The sequence below is a fragment of the Hippichthys cyanospilos genome, chromosome 10 (genome assembly GCF_059441005.1).
Source record: "Hippichthys cyanospilos isolate Australia breed blue-spotted pipefish chromosome 10, RoL_Hcya_1.0, whole genome shotgun sequence".
In the NCBI taxonomy this organism is placed as follows: Eukaryota; Metazoa; Chordata; class Actinopteri; order Syngnathiformes; family Syngnathidae; genus Hippichthys; species Hippichthys cyanospilos.
Window position 1 is genome coordinate 21,616,667 of NC_142378.1, and position 19,935 is coordinate 21,636,601.

General features: G+C 44.2%; 1 protein-coding gene and 1 long non-coding RNA gene across 2 annotated transcripts; both read left to right on the plus strand.

Moving 5' to 3' along the window:
• Positions 1–3,083: 3,083 nt before the first annotated feature.
• LOC148417520 (uncharacterized) lies at positions 3,084–5,818 on the plus strand. Its single transcript, XM_088424837.1, has one exon. It carries the CDS (start codon positions 4,765–4,767, stop codon positions 5,515–5,517), a length of 753 nt encoding a protein of 250 aa, XP_088280963.1. The 5' UTR covers positions 3,084–4,764; the 3' UTR covers positions 5,518–5,818.
• Positions 5,819–15,340: 9,522 nt separating this feature from the next.
• On the plus strand, positions 15,341–18,704 carry LOC148417521 (uncharacterized). Its single transcript, XR_015867007.1, has 2 exons — positions 15,341–16,482; positions 17,064–18,704. It is a non-coding gene; the product is annotated as an uncharacterized LOC148417521 (long non-coding RNA).
• The last annotated feature ends 1,231 nt before the right edge of the window (positions 18,705–19,935 follow it).

The following is a 19,935-nucleotide window of genomic DNA, read 5'->3' on the forward strand; positions in this document are numbered from 1 at the left end:
GTTTAACTGTAAACATTTACAGAAAAACACTTTATGAAATTTGGCATGAGCTTATTCATTATATTCAATTCAATAATTTAATTTAATTAATTTTAATTCTTTATAAGTATCTGTCATAATTCCTAATTTATTAGGTCTAGTGTCGCCCCTGGTATGAGAGGTCTGTGAAGTTCAGTTTGCTAAGTGGGTTGCCAGCAGATTTTTAACCTCCAGCAGGTGTCAGTATTTGATAACACAATATCGACACAGTATCAACACGTGTCAGTGTGCCGACACGCTCCATAATCAACCCCACACGAGGATGTGATATCGATGCTAACATTAGCTATTGAAATGCTAAGCAAGCATGGTCGCGATCTTTTTTTATGCTAATTACATCGTTGGCAAGAGTATGACGCACATAAGTGTCAGCAGCATGTGGCATCAACAATGTCCATAACAGATCAAAACACAGACTTAAGTAATTGCTTTTGGAAGAGTCCTGACTGACTGAGTGAGTCATCTGAATGAGGATGGCCTTCATGCTATGGAAACTGCTAGATTGTAGTGTGTGGGAGTGATGACGTCAGGGGTGTGTTGTGACACGGCGAGAGTTTTTGAGTTTGAGTTGAAAAATAAATTTGTGTCGGCTGTTGTGCTCCCAAAGGAATACATCGTCCTGTTCTCTGCACAGAAAGCTGTGTGAATCCTCACACAAGTTACAGCACACAGCGACTTCCTGACTGCACCTCCAAAATAAAGCTGACAACGGATGCTGATCGCATAAACTAATGTGTTTTTGTGAACTCAACAACGCCTTACCAATCGCAAATAGCAATTTTTAAATAAACAAAGCAATATGCTTTAAGGTTTTTATTTGCAATTTATTGTTTAAGTTTAATATTTAATCATAATTATATTCTTTTAAACTAATCAAGAGGTATTGTTCCCCATTCTTCAGACACTACTCAGAACAGCTGTTGATTCATTTTGGTAGTTGTGACAATGCTTACATTGTAATTATAAAGTTTATATTCTATGAACACAGTTTGAGACCGCTGATTGTTTTTGATACATTCCCTTTAGTGCAGGATCTAGCTGATGCATAAAGCAACTCCATCTAATGGATGCAAAATGCAACCCCAGCCATTACTTTAGTTTCTGTTCTATGTACGCCTTATAATCTGGTGTGCCTTATATATATATATATATATATATATATATATACACAGAGTGTAGAATGAAACATGAATTCTTAGAACTGTATGAATGAAGAAGAATGATATTTTGGAGGTGTTTAGAGTGAGAAATAAACATTGTAAGTTGGTTAAAAGCCACAAAATGTTAAATTCCCTTGATAGGGGCTATGCATTTATAAGTTGAGTATTGATTTTAGAATCTTGCAACTACATTTCTTGTCAAGTGTGAAATGTAGACTTTTCTTGTAAAATTACAACTTCTGTTATAATTCTCTAATACTTTACTCCATATTTGTAATGACAATGCCTTGTAATGACCAGCTGTGTTTCATCGTCTTAACAAACCAAATAAAGAGCAAAGGGTGAGTGGAATATTGTTAAGGGCATTTGCATTGGTGAATACTGTATACAGGGCAGTTACAGTATATTTGGTGCAGTGAATTAAAGCCCATAACAATAGTAATCAAAACTTTGAACTGGTAAAATAGTTTTGTTTGTAAAATAGTGCATATTACTGGTATGCTTAGTACTTTATCCCCCCCTTTTTGGCAGTACAATACTAATTGTACTTCTCTTCTGTTGGTCCCGGCCATCTCATCTCATCTTTTTTTTTTTTTTTTTTTTTTACCTACGTGCACATGTTAAAGCTAAAGATCCACTGCAAATCTCATTTCCCTTGTGCAAACTACATTTGTCTTCTATAATAAGCTTCACAGCTTGACTAATTAATACTGCAAGGACTTCAACATGGGGTTACCCCCTCATGTTCAGAATAAATGACAGGGTGATGGCAATTAAAGATCAATACATTTAAATATTGAAACTGGAGCAGGCATATTTAGGTTTCCATTTACCGGTACCCGCAGCACTTATGGAATGAAAGTATATTTGTGCCCCTATCGTGACCGAGAAATATATCATTAGTGAGCAATGAAATGTCTCGTATGTGCCAAGCTAAGTGCCCAGAGGGGGATAAACCCGAGCGCGCAGAGAGTGAAAAATTCAGCAAGAGTGGTAAGGGTTTTGTTAACGAGCAATAAGATATTTGAAGCAAGCAAAAGCTTTTTCTCTGCTCAAAATCTTTCATTGCTCGCTCGCTCACGATACAAATCCAATATAATTCCATAGGCACCTGGCATTGCGCAATCACACCGTGCCTTTGTGGCAAATTGATTTAAGCAGGATGTAAAAAAGAGGCTCATTAATCACTCTGCTAACAAATTATAGAAAAAGAGGAAACTAACTGTGAGAATCAGTAAGTTATCATTCATTTCAATATCAACCTCAGCTAGGATCATATATGGTGTAGAAGCAATTTATAGAACATTCAAAGTACAATGCAATACAAAGGTGGTATCAATGGAAGGTGCCTAATGCGTATGAAATGTCCCTGTAGGCACTGTTTTTATGACATGAACGGTGGTCAAATTATATTTAGGTCTACTCCAGACTAGATGTGTGCTAATGATCAGGATTGGCCAGACAGTGACGCGAAACTGGTAGATGTTCTCAGACTTCTCATCCTTCAGTATGTACACTCCCTCATCATACCTCCATGACTTGGCGATTTGCCATCTTCTCCCGATCACCGGCAGAGCTCTCCAAAGCTAATGTCTAAGCTTTGGGTAGTTCTTTTAGACCTTATATGGGACTCTGCTTAGGCCTGGTGCTGAGCTTGCCCATGCACCACTTTTTCTACTTAACTAAGGCAGGGCTCTTTTAGGTTGAACTCCAATGTAGGCTCTGGTGGTACTGTCAATGCTTTGCATGGACCCAGCAGATGCTCTCTATTGGGTCGCTGAGATGGATGAGATAGCCTTGAGATGGTTGCTGATGGCATCCTTTGGGGCCGGTGAGGCAGCCTTTCAAAGGCAGTTTAATAAGCTTTGATGCTGACAGTTGCCATTTGTACTGATCACTATTGAACAAAGCGTACTGACTCAAACATGTTCTTTGGTCATTGTTTCATTGACCCTGAATCAGAATAATGCCAATTTTGAGAATTTGGTCCATGAACTAAGATTCTATATTTCAGAACACTGAATCCAAACCGGTATATAGCATGCTTATGGACAGCATTTATCAGTCCATGAAAATTACACCAGGAGCCAGATTTAGCCATATTTTGATTGTGGCATCAATTTCCTGGTTACACCTCACAGCAGCTGAAACAGGCAACACATGTTTTGTAATATGACAAGCAAAACGAAAAAAATCAAGTGAACTTCAAATAACTCAGTGTATAATATTCCTAGAAACCTATGACAAGCTCTCTACATAATTCTTCTTGAACTAATCCCGCCAAACTTGAAATATGTCCCTATTGAACGCCATGCAATGTCTTCCGCATTAGACATCTCAAGGTCAAAACAATGAACAGCACATATTAAAATCAGGGTTTCATCTCATGTCATGGTTTGTTGGATTTGGGGTTGACATCTCAAGGTCAAATTTTTGGATTTTGGGGTTGTGGGTTTATTTTGAGGGGTTCTGTTCTTTTCTGTTATTTCCTTCTTCTGCTCCTCTAATGTATCCCTGCATTAGTTTTGGATTTAGTCCGCCTGTCCGCATTACCTGCCCCTTGTGTGTCCTCCAAGCTGCTCCCTCTGCCTATTGTTCCCTGCCCAGCTGCCGTGCGTCTGTCTGATTAGTGTGTGTGTATTTAAGCCAAATTTTCGTTACAGGCTGTGTCGGATCATTGTCCTACAATCGTGTCTCTCCCGTCGTCCGTCAGCCCCATGTTTTCCTGCCAGCTTGCCCATTAGTGGTTATTTTCTGATTTGCCAGCCTGCCTGCGCCCTTTTGTTAGAGTTTTTGCTGTCCTGTTTTCATCGCTTTTGTTCCTGCCTGCCACTTGGTCAAATAAACATGGATTATTACACACATTCCCTGTCTCGACGCCATCCTGCTTTTGGATCCTCCACCTCTGCAACCAAGCCAGCCTATCTCCCTGCATCGCACCCAGAATCATCTGACCAAACCAGGACCCAACGGGAAGCTCACGGCGGCGGACACGACGCTGCCGCCCCCCCGCACACGCACTCAGCTTGCCAGTCAGCCCTGTTTCCCCAGTGTGAGACCTCTTGTTTTTTTCTTCTGTGTTTCTTCCGTCCGAGTCTGCATCTGTCCTCGCTTCAAACCCGTCCCCCGCGACTGTTACTTCGGCATTTCCCTCGTGTTCCTCCCAACTCCCTTATGACACTAACTCCGACTTTTCTGATTTAGAGAAAAGTTCACCTTCTGGTCAGTCACCCGAGCACCCTTCCTCTCCCATTTGTGCACCTCACTTCATGTTAGACTCAGACTTTTCCGATTTAGAGGACTGCCCCCCATTTTTCACGTTCCATTCCAGATCTGGCCCTGATTTTAATTATCCGCGACACTTTTTAATTTAGACTATGCTCTCCCGTATTCTAGCCCTTGCACTTGTGATTATGATTTTGATTCAGATCTTGGTTTTCTGTCTAGCCAGTCAGCTTCCAGTTTTTCTATTGAGGACTCAGATTCGGATCCCCCCCCTTCAATCGAGACCTTTTAATGGGCACCCGGTGGACATTTCGGGGCCGCCGGTGGGGCCGCCTGAGAAATGGCCATCACTTTGATTTCTGTTTTGGCACACCCGTATCTTCACCCGATCTGCACCCACCCTCTTCTTGCACCCTGTCCCAAGCTCCTGTCGCGTCTGTCCCAACTGTCTCTGTTCCCCAAGCTTCCTGTACCCGTGCCAAGGCAGCTGTCCGCCCCTGTCCCCGCGCCAAGGCAGCTGTCCGCCCCTGTCCCCGCGCCAAGGCAGCTGTCTGCCCCTGTCCCTGCGCCAATGCGGCTGTGCAACCAGGACCATGCCCCTTGGCGCCCAGCCTCTGTGACTCCTGCGAGTCGGTACCCGACTCCTGTGACCCCTGCCCGCCTGCCTCAGTCTTCCAAGCCAGTCGCCTGTCAGCCTCAGTCTTCCAAGCCAGTCGCCCGCCTGCCTCAGTCTTCCAAGCCAGTCGCCTGCCTGCCTCAGTCTTCCAAGCCAGTCGCCTGCCTGCCTCAGCCCTCCCAGCTAGTCGCCCATCCACTTCAGTCCTTCCAGTCAGTCTCCAAGCCCCATGTCGGCCTTCGACGGTCACCCCCATCCCAGCTCAGTCCCCTGACGGCGCCCTGCCTCCGCCTCAGCCTGACGGCGCCTCTGCTCCTGTCTGAAGGCGTCCTGCCAACGCCTCTGCTCCTACCTGAAGGTGCCCGGCTGACGCCTCTGCCTGTCGATCTTCAGGGGCATCTAGGGCACAAGCCTGCGCGGAGCGACCAGGTGTTGGTCTTCTGGCGCCCGGGTTGTCTGCCTGACTCGCCCCTCTGAGCGCATCTGCTCTGGCGCCCAGGTCGCCCGCCTGATTCACCCCACCGGGCTCATCTGCCTTGGCGCCTGCTCTGGTGCCCGGGTTGCCCGCCTGACTCGCCCGCTGGGCTTATCTGCTCTGGCGACTGGGTCGCCCTCTGGACTTTCACCCTCGGGTGCATTTCGTTTGGCACCAGGGGTGCCTTTGGACTATTTTTGTTTGTTTTTTCCTGAACATGTGATTACTGAACTATGGAGTAAGATTGCTGTCAAAAAGCCGAATATGTTTTTAATGATTCAAATCCATAAAAGTTATACAGTAGCTTGTGAGTATAACTCTAAATTGTGTGTTTGAAATGTTTCCATGACCACTGGGGCATGAGGGGCTAAAACTGCCTCCTGGTTGTGAATGTTCGATCCTGCCTCCACAGCGTGGGGCCAATTTGCAATCAGACCCTGTTATAAAAAAACGGTAATGCTCTTGCCCTCTCTCACTCACTCACTCTTTGTCTCAAAAGTCCACCCACTTGCCGTCGCTTATTTTGTCTGCTAGTCTAACTAGACTAATGTTAAGGCATGGCCCTTAGCGTGTTCGTGCAGTGAGTTCAGCGTGGTCTGCAACACAGCCGGTTGAGTGGCTGTTTTCCTGTTCTCCCATGTAGTAAGAGCTGGCTCATTTTGTGGCTGCAGCATGCTTGTGGCAGTTGCCACACTGTTGCCTTATGATGCCACACTGTTGCCACATTTCTTTGTTCCCCCTGTGGCTTCACCTCTGTGATGCCAACTGTTGACACACACACACGCACGCACGTACGCACGCACACACACACGCACACACATTAAAGGAACCTAGAAAAACTTCTTGCGTCAAAGTAGTTTCTTGCGTGATTTTGTTGAAAGATTGTCCATACCACAACAGTGAAACATTTCATGATTTTGAATTGTAATAACCCAGAAAATATTTATCATACCTGTAGCTTTTGACTCTTCTAAATGGACTGCTGTAAATAGAAAGTTCTGGTCATAAAATATAATCCTTATAAAGCTGACTGAGAAATAACCAAGATCTGCATGTGTGTTATCTGGTGTTCTGAGGTTAATTCATAACAATTTATTTGTTATATAATTTTGCCTAAAACAGGCAAGAGGTCCATATATGAGAATAAACCTGAGTGCGCCAGTGTTGGACCGCTTTTTTAACCAAAAGAGTCTCCAAACAGATTTTCGCCTGAGCAGGGACTCATTTAGAGGGTTAATGAACCTCCTAAACTAGGACCAGCGGCATGTATGGGGTGCAGAGATTGAGGTCCTGGTCTTCCTATTCTGGCTTCATACCAGGTGGTATCATGTGTTTGATATGCCACGATCCAACGTCCACTATATCGTCCACCACATCACTTGGGAAGTGGTGGCTCGTCGCCAACAAGTTATCCACTACGCCAACAACACAGATGAGATGCAGGCAGTGACCCAAGGGTTTGCAGGGCTGGCAAGGGATCGGGCCTTTTCAAGACCAGCTGGGGCAATGGATGGCTATCATGTCATGATCAAATATCCAAGTGATCCTGATGGTCAGGACTATAAGAATCGAAAATTGTTCCCAAGCATAATTCTGCAGGCCTTGTGTGACCATCATTGCCGCTTTCTTGACTAATAACTCTTCATGCACAGCTGTGAGGTAATGTGAGACAATCATTTCAATCATAAATCATAAACATGACCCCTGATATGAGTTAAATAAATGTTACTAAGTGTTTTTATGTGGTTTTAGATATAAAAATAATAACTGATTTTATACGATTTTTATACACCAAATTTTCAAGGAGTTATGAACTTGTCCACCTAGGTAGACAGCGTGCGTTTGTGGATTTTTATTAAAATATAGAAAAAAGTCAACAAAGATCAAGTGATATAACTTTCAATGTTTATTAAATTATGCAAAAACTATATATACTTTTCAAAATATGTTGCTCCGTTCAATACACCATTCTGGGCTTTTCTTTTTCACAGAAAAATGAACTACAGTGTTTTAATTTCAAAACTAAGCAACCTTCAGTGCTTCAATTGACAAAACTGGCAAAAAATTGACAAAAAATCTAAGGAGATTCCAGGCATTTACAACGGTTACATTGAGGAAGTGGAAGAACATTCCGATGTACCAGCGTTTTTTCTTGCAACTGTGGGGATACATTGCCACCATTTGGTCCATCAGGTCAACCCCTCCCATATAATCGTTGTAGACCTTCACTGCAAATGGACTGTCAATGGTGATGATCTTATTTTTCTTGTTCTTATTCTTCTTTGTCTTGTTCTTGGTAGTAGTTCTCCTAGTCTGGTACCCTGTAGTGCTTTTCCAGGTTCTTGAGCTCCAGCCTGTCTGCGTTCTTCCAAATTCATTTTTCTTTGAGGAACTGTCCACAAAAAGCACTGTTTGTAGCGGCTGATCCTTTAAATTAGACCTGCACTTTGCTGTGCTTTCTGCCAACTCCTGACAGTCGTGCTTGGCACCATCTTCAGGAAGTTGCACTAATGTGGCTAGATTCAACACGCTGCACCTCTCCAGTGTAAGGTGTGGCTGCGACAACAATTTGGCCATACAAGACAAGTGTCTAGTCGGTGACAAAAATACCATATTCATCTGCAGGAGCAGTGCCGCAACAGTGTGCGGAACTTTTAAGAGGGTGGAAAAGCACAATTGAGGAACTGCATTCCACTGCTATGGTGGCCGCTACCACAACTTTAACAGAATGAGGAAGTGCACAAGCCACACTGTCTAGTTTAGAAGAGTAGCAAGAAACAAGCCTCATTTTATCACCATGATTTTGCGCCAATAAAGATGTAATGTGATCACGTTTGCAATCTACCATTTGGACAAAAGGTTCACCTCTCCAAACAAAGTTTTCCAGCTGTTTTACCTTTCTTCAAATGATTTACACAGTGACACATGTGGAACTCGTTTACACAACTCCTTTAGTTTGGGAGTCTTACTCCTGCCACGACAGTGGTGTGTCCATCAAAACAGAGGTAGTCAAGTCTGGCCCCAGGATTGTTTTGTACCACATGGTCACATGAAGGGAATCTGCATTCATCTTACTTTGTTTTTCTGGAGTGAATCGCAGTGCTTCTTCAAGCAATGCTCTTCCTGTGCAATGTGGGGGCTTATCACTTATGTCAAGAGCACAATACAAGAGGCTCCCCAAACCCACGCAGCACACACAAATCCGCTCGGGTCAACTCTGACTGCCTTTTCACCACCACACTCCCCTCTGCAGTCGGAACTAGTACTAACCTCATTCCACACAACCCATCTCTCCCCAGCAGGTTAACAGGACAGTCAGGGAACACCAAAACGGGCAATTTGCATGTTTTCCCAACCGGGTCCCTCACCCACACAGGATGTGTCTCTGACAATGCGGAGAGGTGTCCCTGCACAGTTCTCATAAACGCTTTCCGAGTGGTTATTATTGCTCCCGGAATATGTTCCCTACAGGCGGTCTTACACACACCTGTGTCACAGAGGAAGGTCATCTTTTTCCTGTTTAATATCAATTCTGGTTTGGAAACTTCAAAAGTTAGAATCCGTTGCAGATTTACTTTCACATCTTCCTCTGAAAATTGTTCATCATCAAAACTTTGAACATTGTCCATATCAAATTCGTCATTTTGTCCATCCCTGTTATCCTGCTGGGTAAATAGCTCCGCTCGTCATTGGTTATCTCTATTGTTTGGGCAATAGCGGGAAATGTGTCTTTTTTCACCAAAACACCAACATAAGACCTCCTTTGAAAAATTTGGAGTCCCGCGCTCTCTCTCCACATAATTTCTTCCCATTTCCCTTCCATTGCCATGTCTTTTACCATTACAGTTGAACCCGCGACCTTCACAGTGTCACAGTTTTTGAACTCTATTTTTTAACTTAAAATCAAGCAAAGAAACAAAATTATGAAGAAAAAAGCATTATACAATGCCTATTTTGCATGGCTAAACAACAATTGTAATTTAACAAAAAACAGTGAATTGAATTCACCAGCAATATGAGCAGTAATCCTCCCATAAGTTCAAAAAAGGAGTAGGAAGAAGTAAAAAACTTACATATTCCTACCTCCTTCTTATTTAATAATATTCAATCCATCTGAGTGAATAAAAGAAAGAAAAAAACTATTGCTGACCGTCAAATCCCACATCATATCACGCAACTACTTCCACAACAGAAAACACATGTAATTTGTGACAAGGCAAGAACAAGAAATATGTATTGAAGATAATAGAAAATTAGCCTAAAAATAATTATCCTAGGATAGTCTGCAATCTTTCCCCTGAAAGTAAATTTCTCCTCCCTCAACACTCACCACAAAAGTCTCGATCTTTTTCTTTTTTGATTACAACACTCTTTCAGCATGGATAGCTTGATTTATGTACTGTTCAAGCATCCCATTGACCTTGTCTACCCAAGTTCTCTAGCATCATGCTCCAGAGTAACACCACATCGCTTTGGATCCCCTCTAACACCAAGCCAATCACCCCCCAAAGCGGCCATCCAGACCTGCTGGACCTCTATACCAGTGGTCCCCAACCTTTTGATCACCACGGACCGGTCAGCGCCTTAGATTTATATTGCGGACCGGGGGGCTGGCTGCTCTAAAAACCACATCATCCTTCTCACTATGTATGTAATATTAACAGCAGCACCAAAATAACAAAGATCAAGCACAAACGTATGAACTGTTATGCTACGTGCACATTGAACGCCGAATCATTCGCCGAATCGCTACGCTCATTTGCGGGGCTTTCTGTTGCTGTTATACTTTGTTATACCTTTTATGTCGCGCGAGGAGAGGAGAGGGGAGGAGAGTGGAGCGAGCTTGCTGTGCACTTTACGGTAGATCTGTAAAGAAGAGCATTGCTGAGAACTTTCACTTTTCTGGGATGTGACAGAGCCATTATTTCAGAGCCTTTATTCTTTGCGCCAATACTTGCCTGCCAAAGAATAAAAGTTTCAATGTCGCAATCAAGTGACCAAGAGCGTGCTAAATATTGTGCTGACAATGCTGTGCTATCATTAGCTTAGCACAGTAACTACGGTTCAACAGCTGTTAAGTGAAGCAAACGCTGCACATTCCAGTTGTTCCAAGTTCTCGCTTCCGTCTTTCTACAAGCCAGGAGAGTGCTCTTGCTTGGCACTGTTTTGTATTGAAAGCTCAGCTGGCCGTGTTGGATCGCTCCCGGTGACCGCAAAGCGGCCGCCATGATTCATTCCTGCCCCCTGCGTGAGCCGTTGAATGTTCCCGGAGTTGATTGGCTGTCGCGACGCGAAACGCGGAAAAAGTAAAAAAAAAAAAAAAAAAAAAACTTCACTCGAAAGGCAAAATTCCGCTTCTTGTGACCGTGTGCGGCCATTCGCGTTGCTCCATTCGCGTCCATCGCGTCGCCCAACGTCCGTTTGCGCCCAGTCACGTAAACTCCATTGACCACAAAACAAAACTCTACGCTTTTTTGCCTCGTTCGCGTTCGGTGTGCGCGTACCATTAAATTAAATCATCTACAAAACATTATTTCGGGTGCAGCCCACGCAGCCTGGTTCCAGTTGATCCACGGACCGGTACCGGTCCACGGACCGGGGGTTGGGGACCACTGCTCTATACCATATATGTGGTAGGACCCTGCAAGATCCTCCATTTGTTGCAAAAATACATTCACATCAGCATTATGGGATGTGATATCTTCTACAGCTTTTTCACTTTGCATTCTCCAATTTACTTTTCCTATTTAAATATTTTGCTTTGTCTTCTTTCTATCTTGTAGATTTGCTATTTTTTGAGTGATAAGGTGGCCAGCAAAATTGTATTTAGTTATCCACAAGTTTAAATACATTATTCTATCGGGGTGTTGACCCTCAATGAATTTACAGTCTTTGCTTGCAAGCTGTTGTTTTGAATGCTGTTTATTCCACTTTTTACTGAACCGGTTCCCCATTTATAAATAAATTTGGCTCAGTCTGTCAATGAACCTAGGGTTTCCTTGAGACTGATTTACCCAGCCAAACGGGGTGACAATAAGCACTCAAAGTGGTAATACTGAAGCTTCTACCCAGAAGGGTGGCGTATTCTTGCCTTTGCTTTTACTAAAAGTTGTCACTCACAATCTCGTTTGTTTTTTTACACGAGACCACTGTCTCCTTTCACACAATGCACAAACACACACAACGTTTACACGAACACAGAGTTTAAGTACATACAGGACACCATCACTCTTTCTCAGTTTTATAGACTACTCTGTCTCATGTACATAATAGGGACTAGTATTATCAAGATTTTCACTGCCACTGTCACCAAGGCGCACAATTACACACTCACACCCACACACCCCCAATATGTTATGCTGTCACTCACTGGCAATGCCTTCACTCATTCGGCTTTGCGTCAATCCTCGGTCCCCAGATGTGGAGTCGAGAGCCAGTCCCCGAACAGGGTGCCGTGCGCAAGGTCTTCCTGGTTGTGGACTCTGCCCCTGGAAACCTCAGGTGTGTTGCAATCCGGCTCAAAGGACCAATTTAATGTAAGGTTTATGGACTAGACATTTGTAAAAACCAATGGCTCACAAAGAAAGAGAGAAGCCATATTTCAGCTCATGCATGAGGAGAACAATTCAAGACCACAAAGGCTGCAGTTCTTCCGCGCTCTGAGGCCCGCCCCTCTCGTCTGTTTACTTTATTATCTAAGTTACATGAAGGTTCCGGCCCTAAAGGGCAAAAGTGCACAGGGGGTTGTGTGTCGCCAGAACCCAAAAGTATGAAATGCACATTTGTTTCGACATGTGTGACTGTGTTTGGAAAGATAGGCACATGTGAGTGTGGCACAATAAAATATACAGCAACACAACTTCCTCTTCCAGAAGGGTCCTTGAGTAGCTCTGGGCATTGGACATGTTGCTGTTTCCAAACAGGGCTGTTGATGACTGCCCTCTGAAATGACCTCAACAATAATTACTAACACAACATAAGAGATATGAGACATATGTGTAAATAAACTGTAACACATTCTAAATAGGCGACAAATGTATAAATGCATGTATCATCAACAAATCAACAGTAAGAAAGCATATCAAAGTCAAAGTCAAGTTTATTGTCAATTTCTTCACATGTGCTTAACATACAAAGGAATCAAAATTGCGTTTCTCACTATTCTCTGCGTTTTACATGTACAATAACAAAGTGCAGGTGCGCAAGATGAGACAAACCTAAAAGCTAGATACTTATCTATAGTAATGTAAAGTGCAGTATGTTTGATCTACTTTGCCTAGTGTTGCTAAACTAACAACTAAAACTAAAAATTAAATACGAAAAACCAGGTATGGCAAGACTACCCCAAGACAAGACATAGGTAGCAGCATATGACAGGACAATCCAACACTACGAGACAAAGCAGGACAACTGTGGCTGTGGTTGTCCCAGTTGTGTGCATTTGAGGTAGTTGTTTTAGTTCTAAGTGTAATCGCTAGTGCAATAGAAGTATAATTATAAATAAATATGGCAGCAGCAAGTCTGTGCAAATTTTGCAAGTGCATGAGTAAAGTTTGAGTTTAGGTGGGGGGCCAGCTAGGTGTTTCTTCTGGCTGGGGCTGAATGTGAGAGAGAGGAGTGGAGAGAGAGAGAGTTCAGCAGTTTCACGGGTGGGGGGGGGGGGGGGGGGGGGGGGGGGTTCAGCAGTCTCACGGCCTGGTGGATGAAGCTGTTCCTGAGTCGGGTGGTGCGGGAGCGGAGGCTCCTGTACCTCTTTCCGGAGGGCAGGAGGCTGAACAGACTGTGTGCAGGGTGGCTTGTATCGGTGACAATCGTGACGGCTTTGCGGCCGAGGTAGGTGGTGTATAGGTCTTGCAGGGAGGGGAGTGGAGTACCAACAATCCTCTCAGCTGTCCTCACGATGCGTTGTAGAGCCTTCCTGTTGTAGTCGGTGCAGCTCCCGCCCCACACGGTGATGCAGCTGGTGAGGACGCTTTCGATGGTTCCTCTGTAGAATGTGGTCATGATGGGTGGCGCGGCACTTGCCCGCTTCAGTTTGCGCAGGAAGTAGAGACGCCGCTGTGCTTTCTTGGCCAGAGATGCAGTGTTGGTGGTCCAGGAGAGGTCATCGCTGATGTGCCCCCCCAGGAACTTGGTGCTGCTCACCCTCTCCACTGCAGCACCATCGATGGTCAGTGGGGGGTGTTGGGTGCGGCCTCTCTGGAAGCTGACGACCATCTCTTTGGTCTTGCTGATGTTTAGCAGGAGGTTGTTGTCTTTACACCATCCGGTCAGAAGCTCCACTTCTTTCCTGTAGTGGGTCTCGTCGCCATTGGAGATGAGACCCACCAGTGTTGTGTCGTCAGCAAACTTCACGAGGTGGTTGGAGCTCTGGGTTGCTGTGCAGTCGTGTGTCAGTAGGGTGAAGAGGAGAGGGCTGAGCACACAGCCTTGTCGGGCCCCCTTGCTCAGGGTGATCCTGCCTGAGATGTTGTTGCCAATTCGCACCACCTGAGGCCTCTGGCTGAGGAAATCCAGCAGCCAGTTGCAGAGTGAGGTGCTGAGGCCCAGTTTGTCCAGTTTGCAGGTGAGTTGTTGGGGTATTATGGTGTTGAACGCTGAGCTGAAGTCTATGAACAGCATTCTCACATATGAGTCTTTCTTGTCCAGGTGGGTGAGTGCCGGGTGGAGGGCAGAGCAGATTGCGTCGTCTGTGGATCGCTTTGCCCTGTAGGCGAACTGATGCGGGTCCAGCCTGGGGGGCATGATGGATTTTATGTGTGACAGGACTAGTGGTTCAAAGCACTTCATGATGATGGGTGTCAGTGCCACCGGACGATAATCGTTGAAGCAGGATGGGGAGGATTTCTTTGGCACAGGTATGATGGTGGCAGCTTTGAAGCTTGATGGCACAATGGCTTGCCTCAGGGAGGTGTTAAAGATGTCTGTAAAAACATCTTTCAGCTCCTCTGCACAGTCTTTCAGCACCCTGCCAGGGATGTTGTCTGGACCTGCTCCTTTCCGGGTGTTGATGGCGGAGAGTGTCCTCCTCACGCTGGCAGCAGACAGGCACAGAGGCTGGTCGTGCGGAGGTGGTGGTGTTTTCTGTGGGCAGGTGGTGTTCTGTTCCTCAAAGCGTGCAAAGAAACTGTTTAGGTTGTTGAGCAGAGTGATGTCGCTCTCACAGCTTTGAGGTGCAGGTTTGTAGTCTGTGATAGCCTGAATGCCCTGCCATAGGCTGTGTGCATTCTTGCTGTCCTTGAAGTGAGAAGTTATCTTGTTTGTGTATTCTAGTTTGGCTTTCCTGATGCCACGGGACAGGTTGGCTCTCGCTGTTCTCAGGGCTGATTTCTTCCCAGCTTTGAAGGCCTCGTCTCTGGCCCTCAACAGCCTGTGGACATCTCCTATTAGCCATGGCTTCTGGTTGGCCCGTGTGGTGATCCTCTTGATGTGGGTCACGTCGTCCATGCATTTGGTGATGTAGGAGGTCACCGTGTCTGTGTACTCCTCAATATCTGTGATGCTGTTGTAGGTGGCTGCTTCCTTAAAAATGTCCCAGTCTGTTGACTCAAAGCAGTCCTGTAGGGCTGAGGTCGCCTCCTGTGACCACACCCTTACTTCTTTCAGTGCAAGTTTGATGACTTTCACTCTTAGTCTGTATGCAGGCATTAGCATAATAGTGAGGTGGTCAGAGGCACCGATGTGTGTGTGTGTGTGTGTGTGTGTGGGGGGGGGGGGGGGGGGGCTTTGTACGCTCCTTCGTGCTGAGTGTAAACACAGTCCAAAATGTTATGTCCTCTTGTCGCAAAGTGGATTTGTTCATGAAACATCGGTAGAACAGTTTTGAAATCAGCATGGTTGAAATCCCTCGCGAGGATGATGAAGCCGTCTGGTTATGTGGTTTTTTGTTCACTGATAGCCTGGTACAGCGCCGCACTTCTCTTGCTGCTGTTACTTGGCGGGATATAGGTAGCGACCAGCAGGATTTAATTTATCTCCCTTGGCAATTAGAAGGGGCAACACTTCACGATCATGAATTCTGCCAGAGGTGAGCAGTGTTTGTATAATACAGTGGCATCCCGGCACCACGTTTTGCGGATGTAAACACACACGCCGCCACCATGCGACTTCCCCCCCTCTGCGAGAGCCCTGTCGGATCTGTAGCATGTTAGCTGCTTTAGTTGTATAGTGAAGTCCGGAATGTTACTATTTAGCCAGGTTTCAGTGAAAACTAATACACAACAGTCACTCACTTTTCGGTTTGCTGATCTCAGAAGTTGGATATCGTCCATTTTGTTATCCAGTGAACGAACGTTTGCCAAAAGGATTGATGGTATGGCCGAGAGAGTTGGGTTAGCCTCTAGCCTAGCTCGGATACCTCCGCGCTTGCCCCGCTTCCTCGTCCTGGCACACCGCTTCCGGCGCCTCCTTTCCGGGGGAGGAGTAGCAGGGGAGTCCGGTGAGTTAGCAGGTCGGCGTAGCAGTCCCAGTTCCCTTAGCAAGTTCTCCAGTTCCGTGTTTAAAACTTGGCAAATGTTGCTTCTCCGGATTTGTAAGAAGACACGTCAACTGTACACGTATTGTGTTGTAAACTGACCGGAAAAACTTTCAGACAAACGCTTGCAGGCTGGGCCGCAAAGCACCTCCAGTCATACCAGACGAGCGCAACTTCAGCATAAAAGCACAGTGGTACCAATCCAAAATGAAGCAGCAGTCTCTGCGATATACATTCAATTGATAAAAACCAATGACTATACTTCATACCTTCAGAACAGATGGTTTAGTCACATGAGGTGAAAGAGTTGGCTCATTTTGTGGCAGTTGCCACATTGTTGCCATTCTTTCGAGCATTTCCTTGTTCACTCAGTGGCTTCCCCTCCATGATGCCAACTGTTGCCACACTCATGCCTCTCTCGAGGCATTTCCTTGTTCACTCTGTGGCTTCACCATGTTTTTCTCTTTTTCGTGTTAGACTGTGTAAAATGTTGGTATGTATTTTGGTTTTTATTTCACCCATTATTGCATGGATGCCTCTTAAGTAGGAGCTGCTGTTGCATTTTCCTCGTTCTTTATTGTAAATCTGTTTATTGTTGTTTATTTTTTAAATGTACTGGCATTATAACTTATTCAGTATGGATAGTATTTTCATTTATTTACACTTGATTTCTGTTCTGACTTCTGAATGACTAGTGGGAGTGTTTGATTGACGTGCGCACAGGAGAGCATGGTGCGACTGAGACTATTCAATGACCTGCAAGCAACGGCCGACATTCCACCAAAATTGGCAAATATCAGTCATCACATTAAAATTGGCCACGATCAAACAGTCCTCGAATCATTATGATAAAAATAAATAAAGGAAGTCACTTGTAAACATGCTCTCCTGGTGTGGTGTGGACGATACAAGCGCCAGCCAGCAGGTGGAATGAGGATTGAAGCGACATCTCATAGAAAAAAAAGAATAGCAGATGCTTAAAAATTTTTTTTAAAAAACGGAATCATGTCGTTTATTCAAGTCAAGTCCAATTTATGAAATTGTACATTGTTGATAAAGTTGTGTTGTGTTCAGCTGAACAGGTGGGTGAGCCAAACGGTCACCATTCCAACAAACACGGGCAGACAGTGGACCAAATGTGCCATGGAGAGACCGGGGATCATGGAAGAATAGTGGATGATACCGAACTGGTTAATAAAAATGATACCTCTTTTCGACTCGTCAAACAATCTCATAAAAACTACCGTGTAAGTGCTGATCACTATGGAACTATCTGTAGAAAAAGAGCCAGGGCAGCTCGCCATAAATATGCCCTTAACAGCCAATATCATACAGCCCATTAGTACGAAAAACAGCACGCCACAGCGCTACTTCAACACCGTACCGCATATACCCATCAACCGAGGAGCATTGGCTGAACTGCCGACCGAATGCAGTTTCATACCGGAGCTGCCCACGCAGGATGCCATATACAGTACATTGATGCGACAACGTCAGCAGCAGCAGCTGAAACAGGGAATCAAGAATTCCCCGGGCCAGGACTGATGACAGTAAACAACATCCGGCGCGAGATCGATGAACAGTGTGGTGCAAGGGAGTGTAAGAATGGAATGTTTCAGAGCAAACGGTGCTAGTCGCGGGGAGGATACAGGGACGAGATAACCCAGAGGCACCTGGTGGGAAACAACTGTGAGGAAAACTACAACCAGGAGGAGTAAGCAAGCGATTCTGCAGGGGAAGAAAGACCAATGAGAGCAAGCTAAAGTTAACTGTAGTATACACATAGCCAATAAAATAATGCCAGGATGCCTTTGTTGCTGTGCCATTTGCATATTGTGTAGTATAACTCGTTGCTGGGCAACTCGAATGAGAGTACGTCTGCTGGTGGCAACAGAGGCGTAAAGGGCTGTATTAAGAGGGACCCGAGACCCAGGTGCTTGTATTAGATCTGTGAGTTAGGAATAAATCCACTCGTGTGTGAAAATGCCGGCTTCCTGATACCTTTCTATTGCAGAACGAGCGCGCAAATTGTTGGATGAGTGGCAGTTGGGTAAGGTCACAAATTGGAGTCAGATTACTAACTTGAGTTTATGTTGATTTAGAAATAAATTCCAACAATGTGAAGTATACTGAAGCGTTGTAGTCGTGTAGTGAGAGTTGGATTCAAAGGACTTTGCAGTCCCAGGTTTTCAATTTGTAGTCACGGAAAATCTATTCAAACACACAATTTTGAGTCGTACTCACACAATACAATTCAGACACACGAAATTTACTTTCATGTGCGAATTCACCGAACACTTCTTCTGTGAATTTTATATTGATTTTTTTTCATCCAATTCAAGACATGGATATGTTTTTTTCACTGGTGCACAAAATGAATCGCCTTCAATAAAACAACACAGTGCATGAACTCGTAACAAGTCTCTGGAATTGTCGGTCACTGTCCCATTAGATCTGCCCAGACACTTGTTACTTGTAAATCCCTCTTAAATATGTACTTCTTCTAAGTTGCTTTTAACATGTCTTGAAAGCTGATATCTCTGCTGTCTTATCTGTGTTTTAGCTTGTTCATGTGTTTTATGTGCTTTAAGTGTTTTTATGTTTCCATTTACACTTTTATTTCATTGTACAGCACTTTGCTTGACTGCAGTCTTTCTAAATGTGCTTTAAAATTTTTTTACTTGACTTGGCAATAAATGATATTGCTGCAAATTACTGACTTCTGCCGTTGCCTTTGAGAGACCAGTCCATAAATGCAAGGATTCACTTTTGAGAAAAGTGCAAAATCTGTTCCTTCATTTTGTGTCCAGCATACTTATGCTAACAAAATTAAGTTGTAACAAGTGGTATAAAAAAAAAACATTCCAGGGCCGACCATTTTCTTTTGCTTGAAATTGTATGGATTAACACCACGTGCCAGAATGTCAGTACATGTTGACTTATGAGTGCATTCAATTCCCCACAGCATCGATTGACTAAGCATAGCAACGGGATCATCTGTAGTCAGTGATGACCATGACGAATTGTCTTGAACTCTGCAGCTGATATATATATATATATATATATATATATATATATATATATATATATATATATATATATATGTGTGTATATTGTCGTGCTGTTACCTTCCATGTGTGATGGCGAAGCGTGGATGGACAGAGTCACACGACAAAAGTTCCTCCTTTGTGCACTTTACTTGCCTCCAATACGCACACAAGTTACAATCACAAGTGAACGTTCTTTAAGTTATACTCTACGTTGTTCTTGGCCTCTAGCTCGGGCACAGACAGCGCTTAGCAGTATCCGTGCAGTGAGCCGTGAGTACCAAACAACAACCATTGAACAACAACTCGTCTCGCGATGACAACCGCTAACTGGATACGAATGTTGCATTCAGTGACCAAACTTGGCTCGGAAAACTAAAACAAGAAATTGATACACAACTATAGATCGTCAACATCTTAACTGCCTTATATATATATATATATATATATATATATATATATATATATATATATATATATATATATATATATATATATATATATATATATATATATATATATATATAGATAGATAGATAGATAGATAGATAGATAGATAGATAGATAGATAGATAGATAGATAGATAGATAGATAGATAGATAGATATAGATAGGGGTTTGGTGGGTCGTTGACAGGGTTTGGGTGGAGCATCAGCTGCGGAGTTCACGACAATTCGTCATGGTCACTGACTACAGATGATCCCGTTGCTATGCTTAGTCAATCCATGCTGTGGGGAATATATATATTGTGGCATCACAAGGGGACGTGTAGTAGAGGGCCGCTACTTCCCCTTCTATGAACCAATACCGCACCCCAAAATGGCCAAGGTGCCGAGGACTCCATTGCCCAGCATGCCTCATTGCCTCAACAGGTGCAGCTGATTAAGTAAGGGGATAAA

Bases quoted from the DNA above. Each gene is read 5' to 3' on its own strand.
- LOC148417520 (XM_088424837.1), top strand. From the start codon at position 4,765: ATGGCCATCACTTTGATTTCTGTTTTGGCACACCCGTATCTTCACCCG.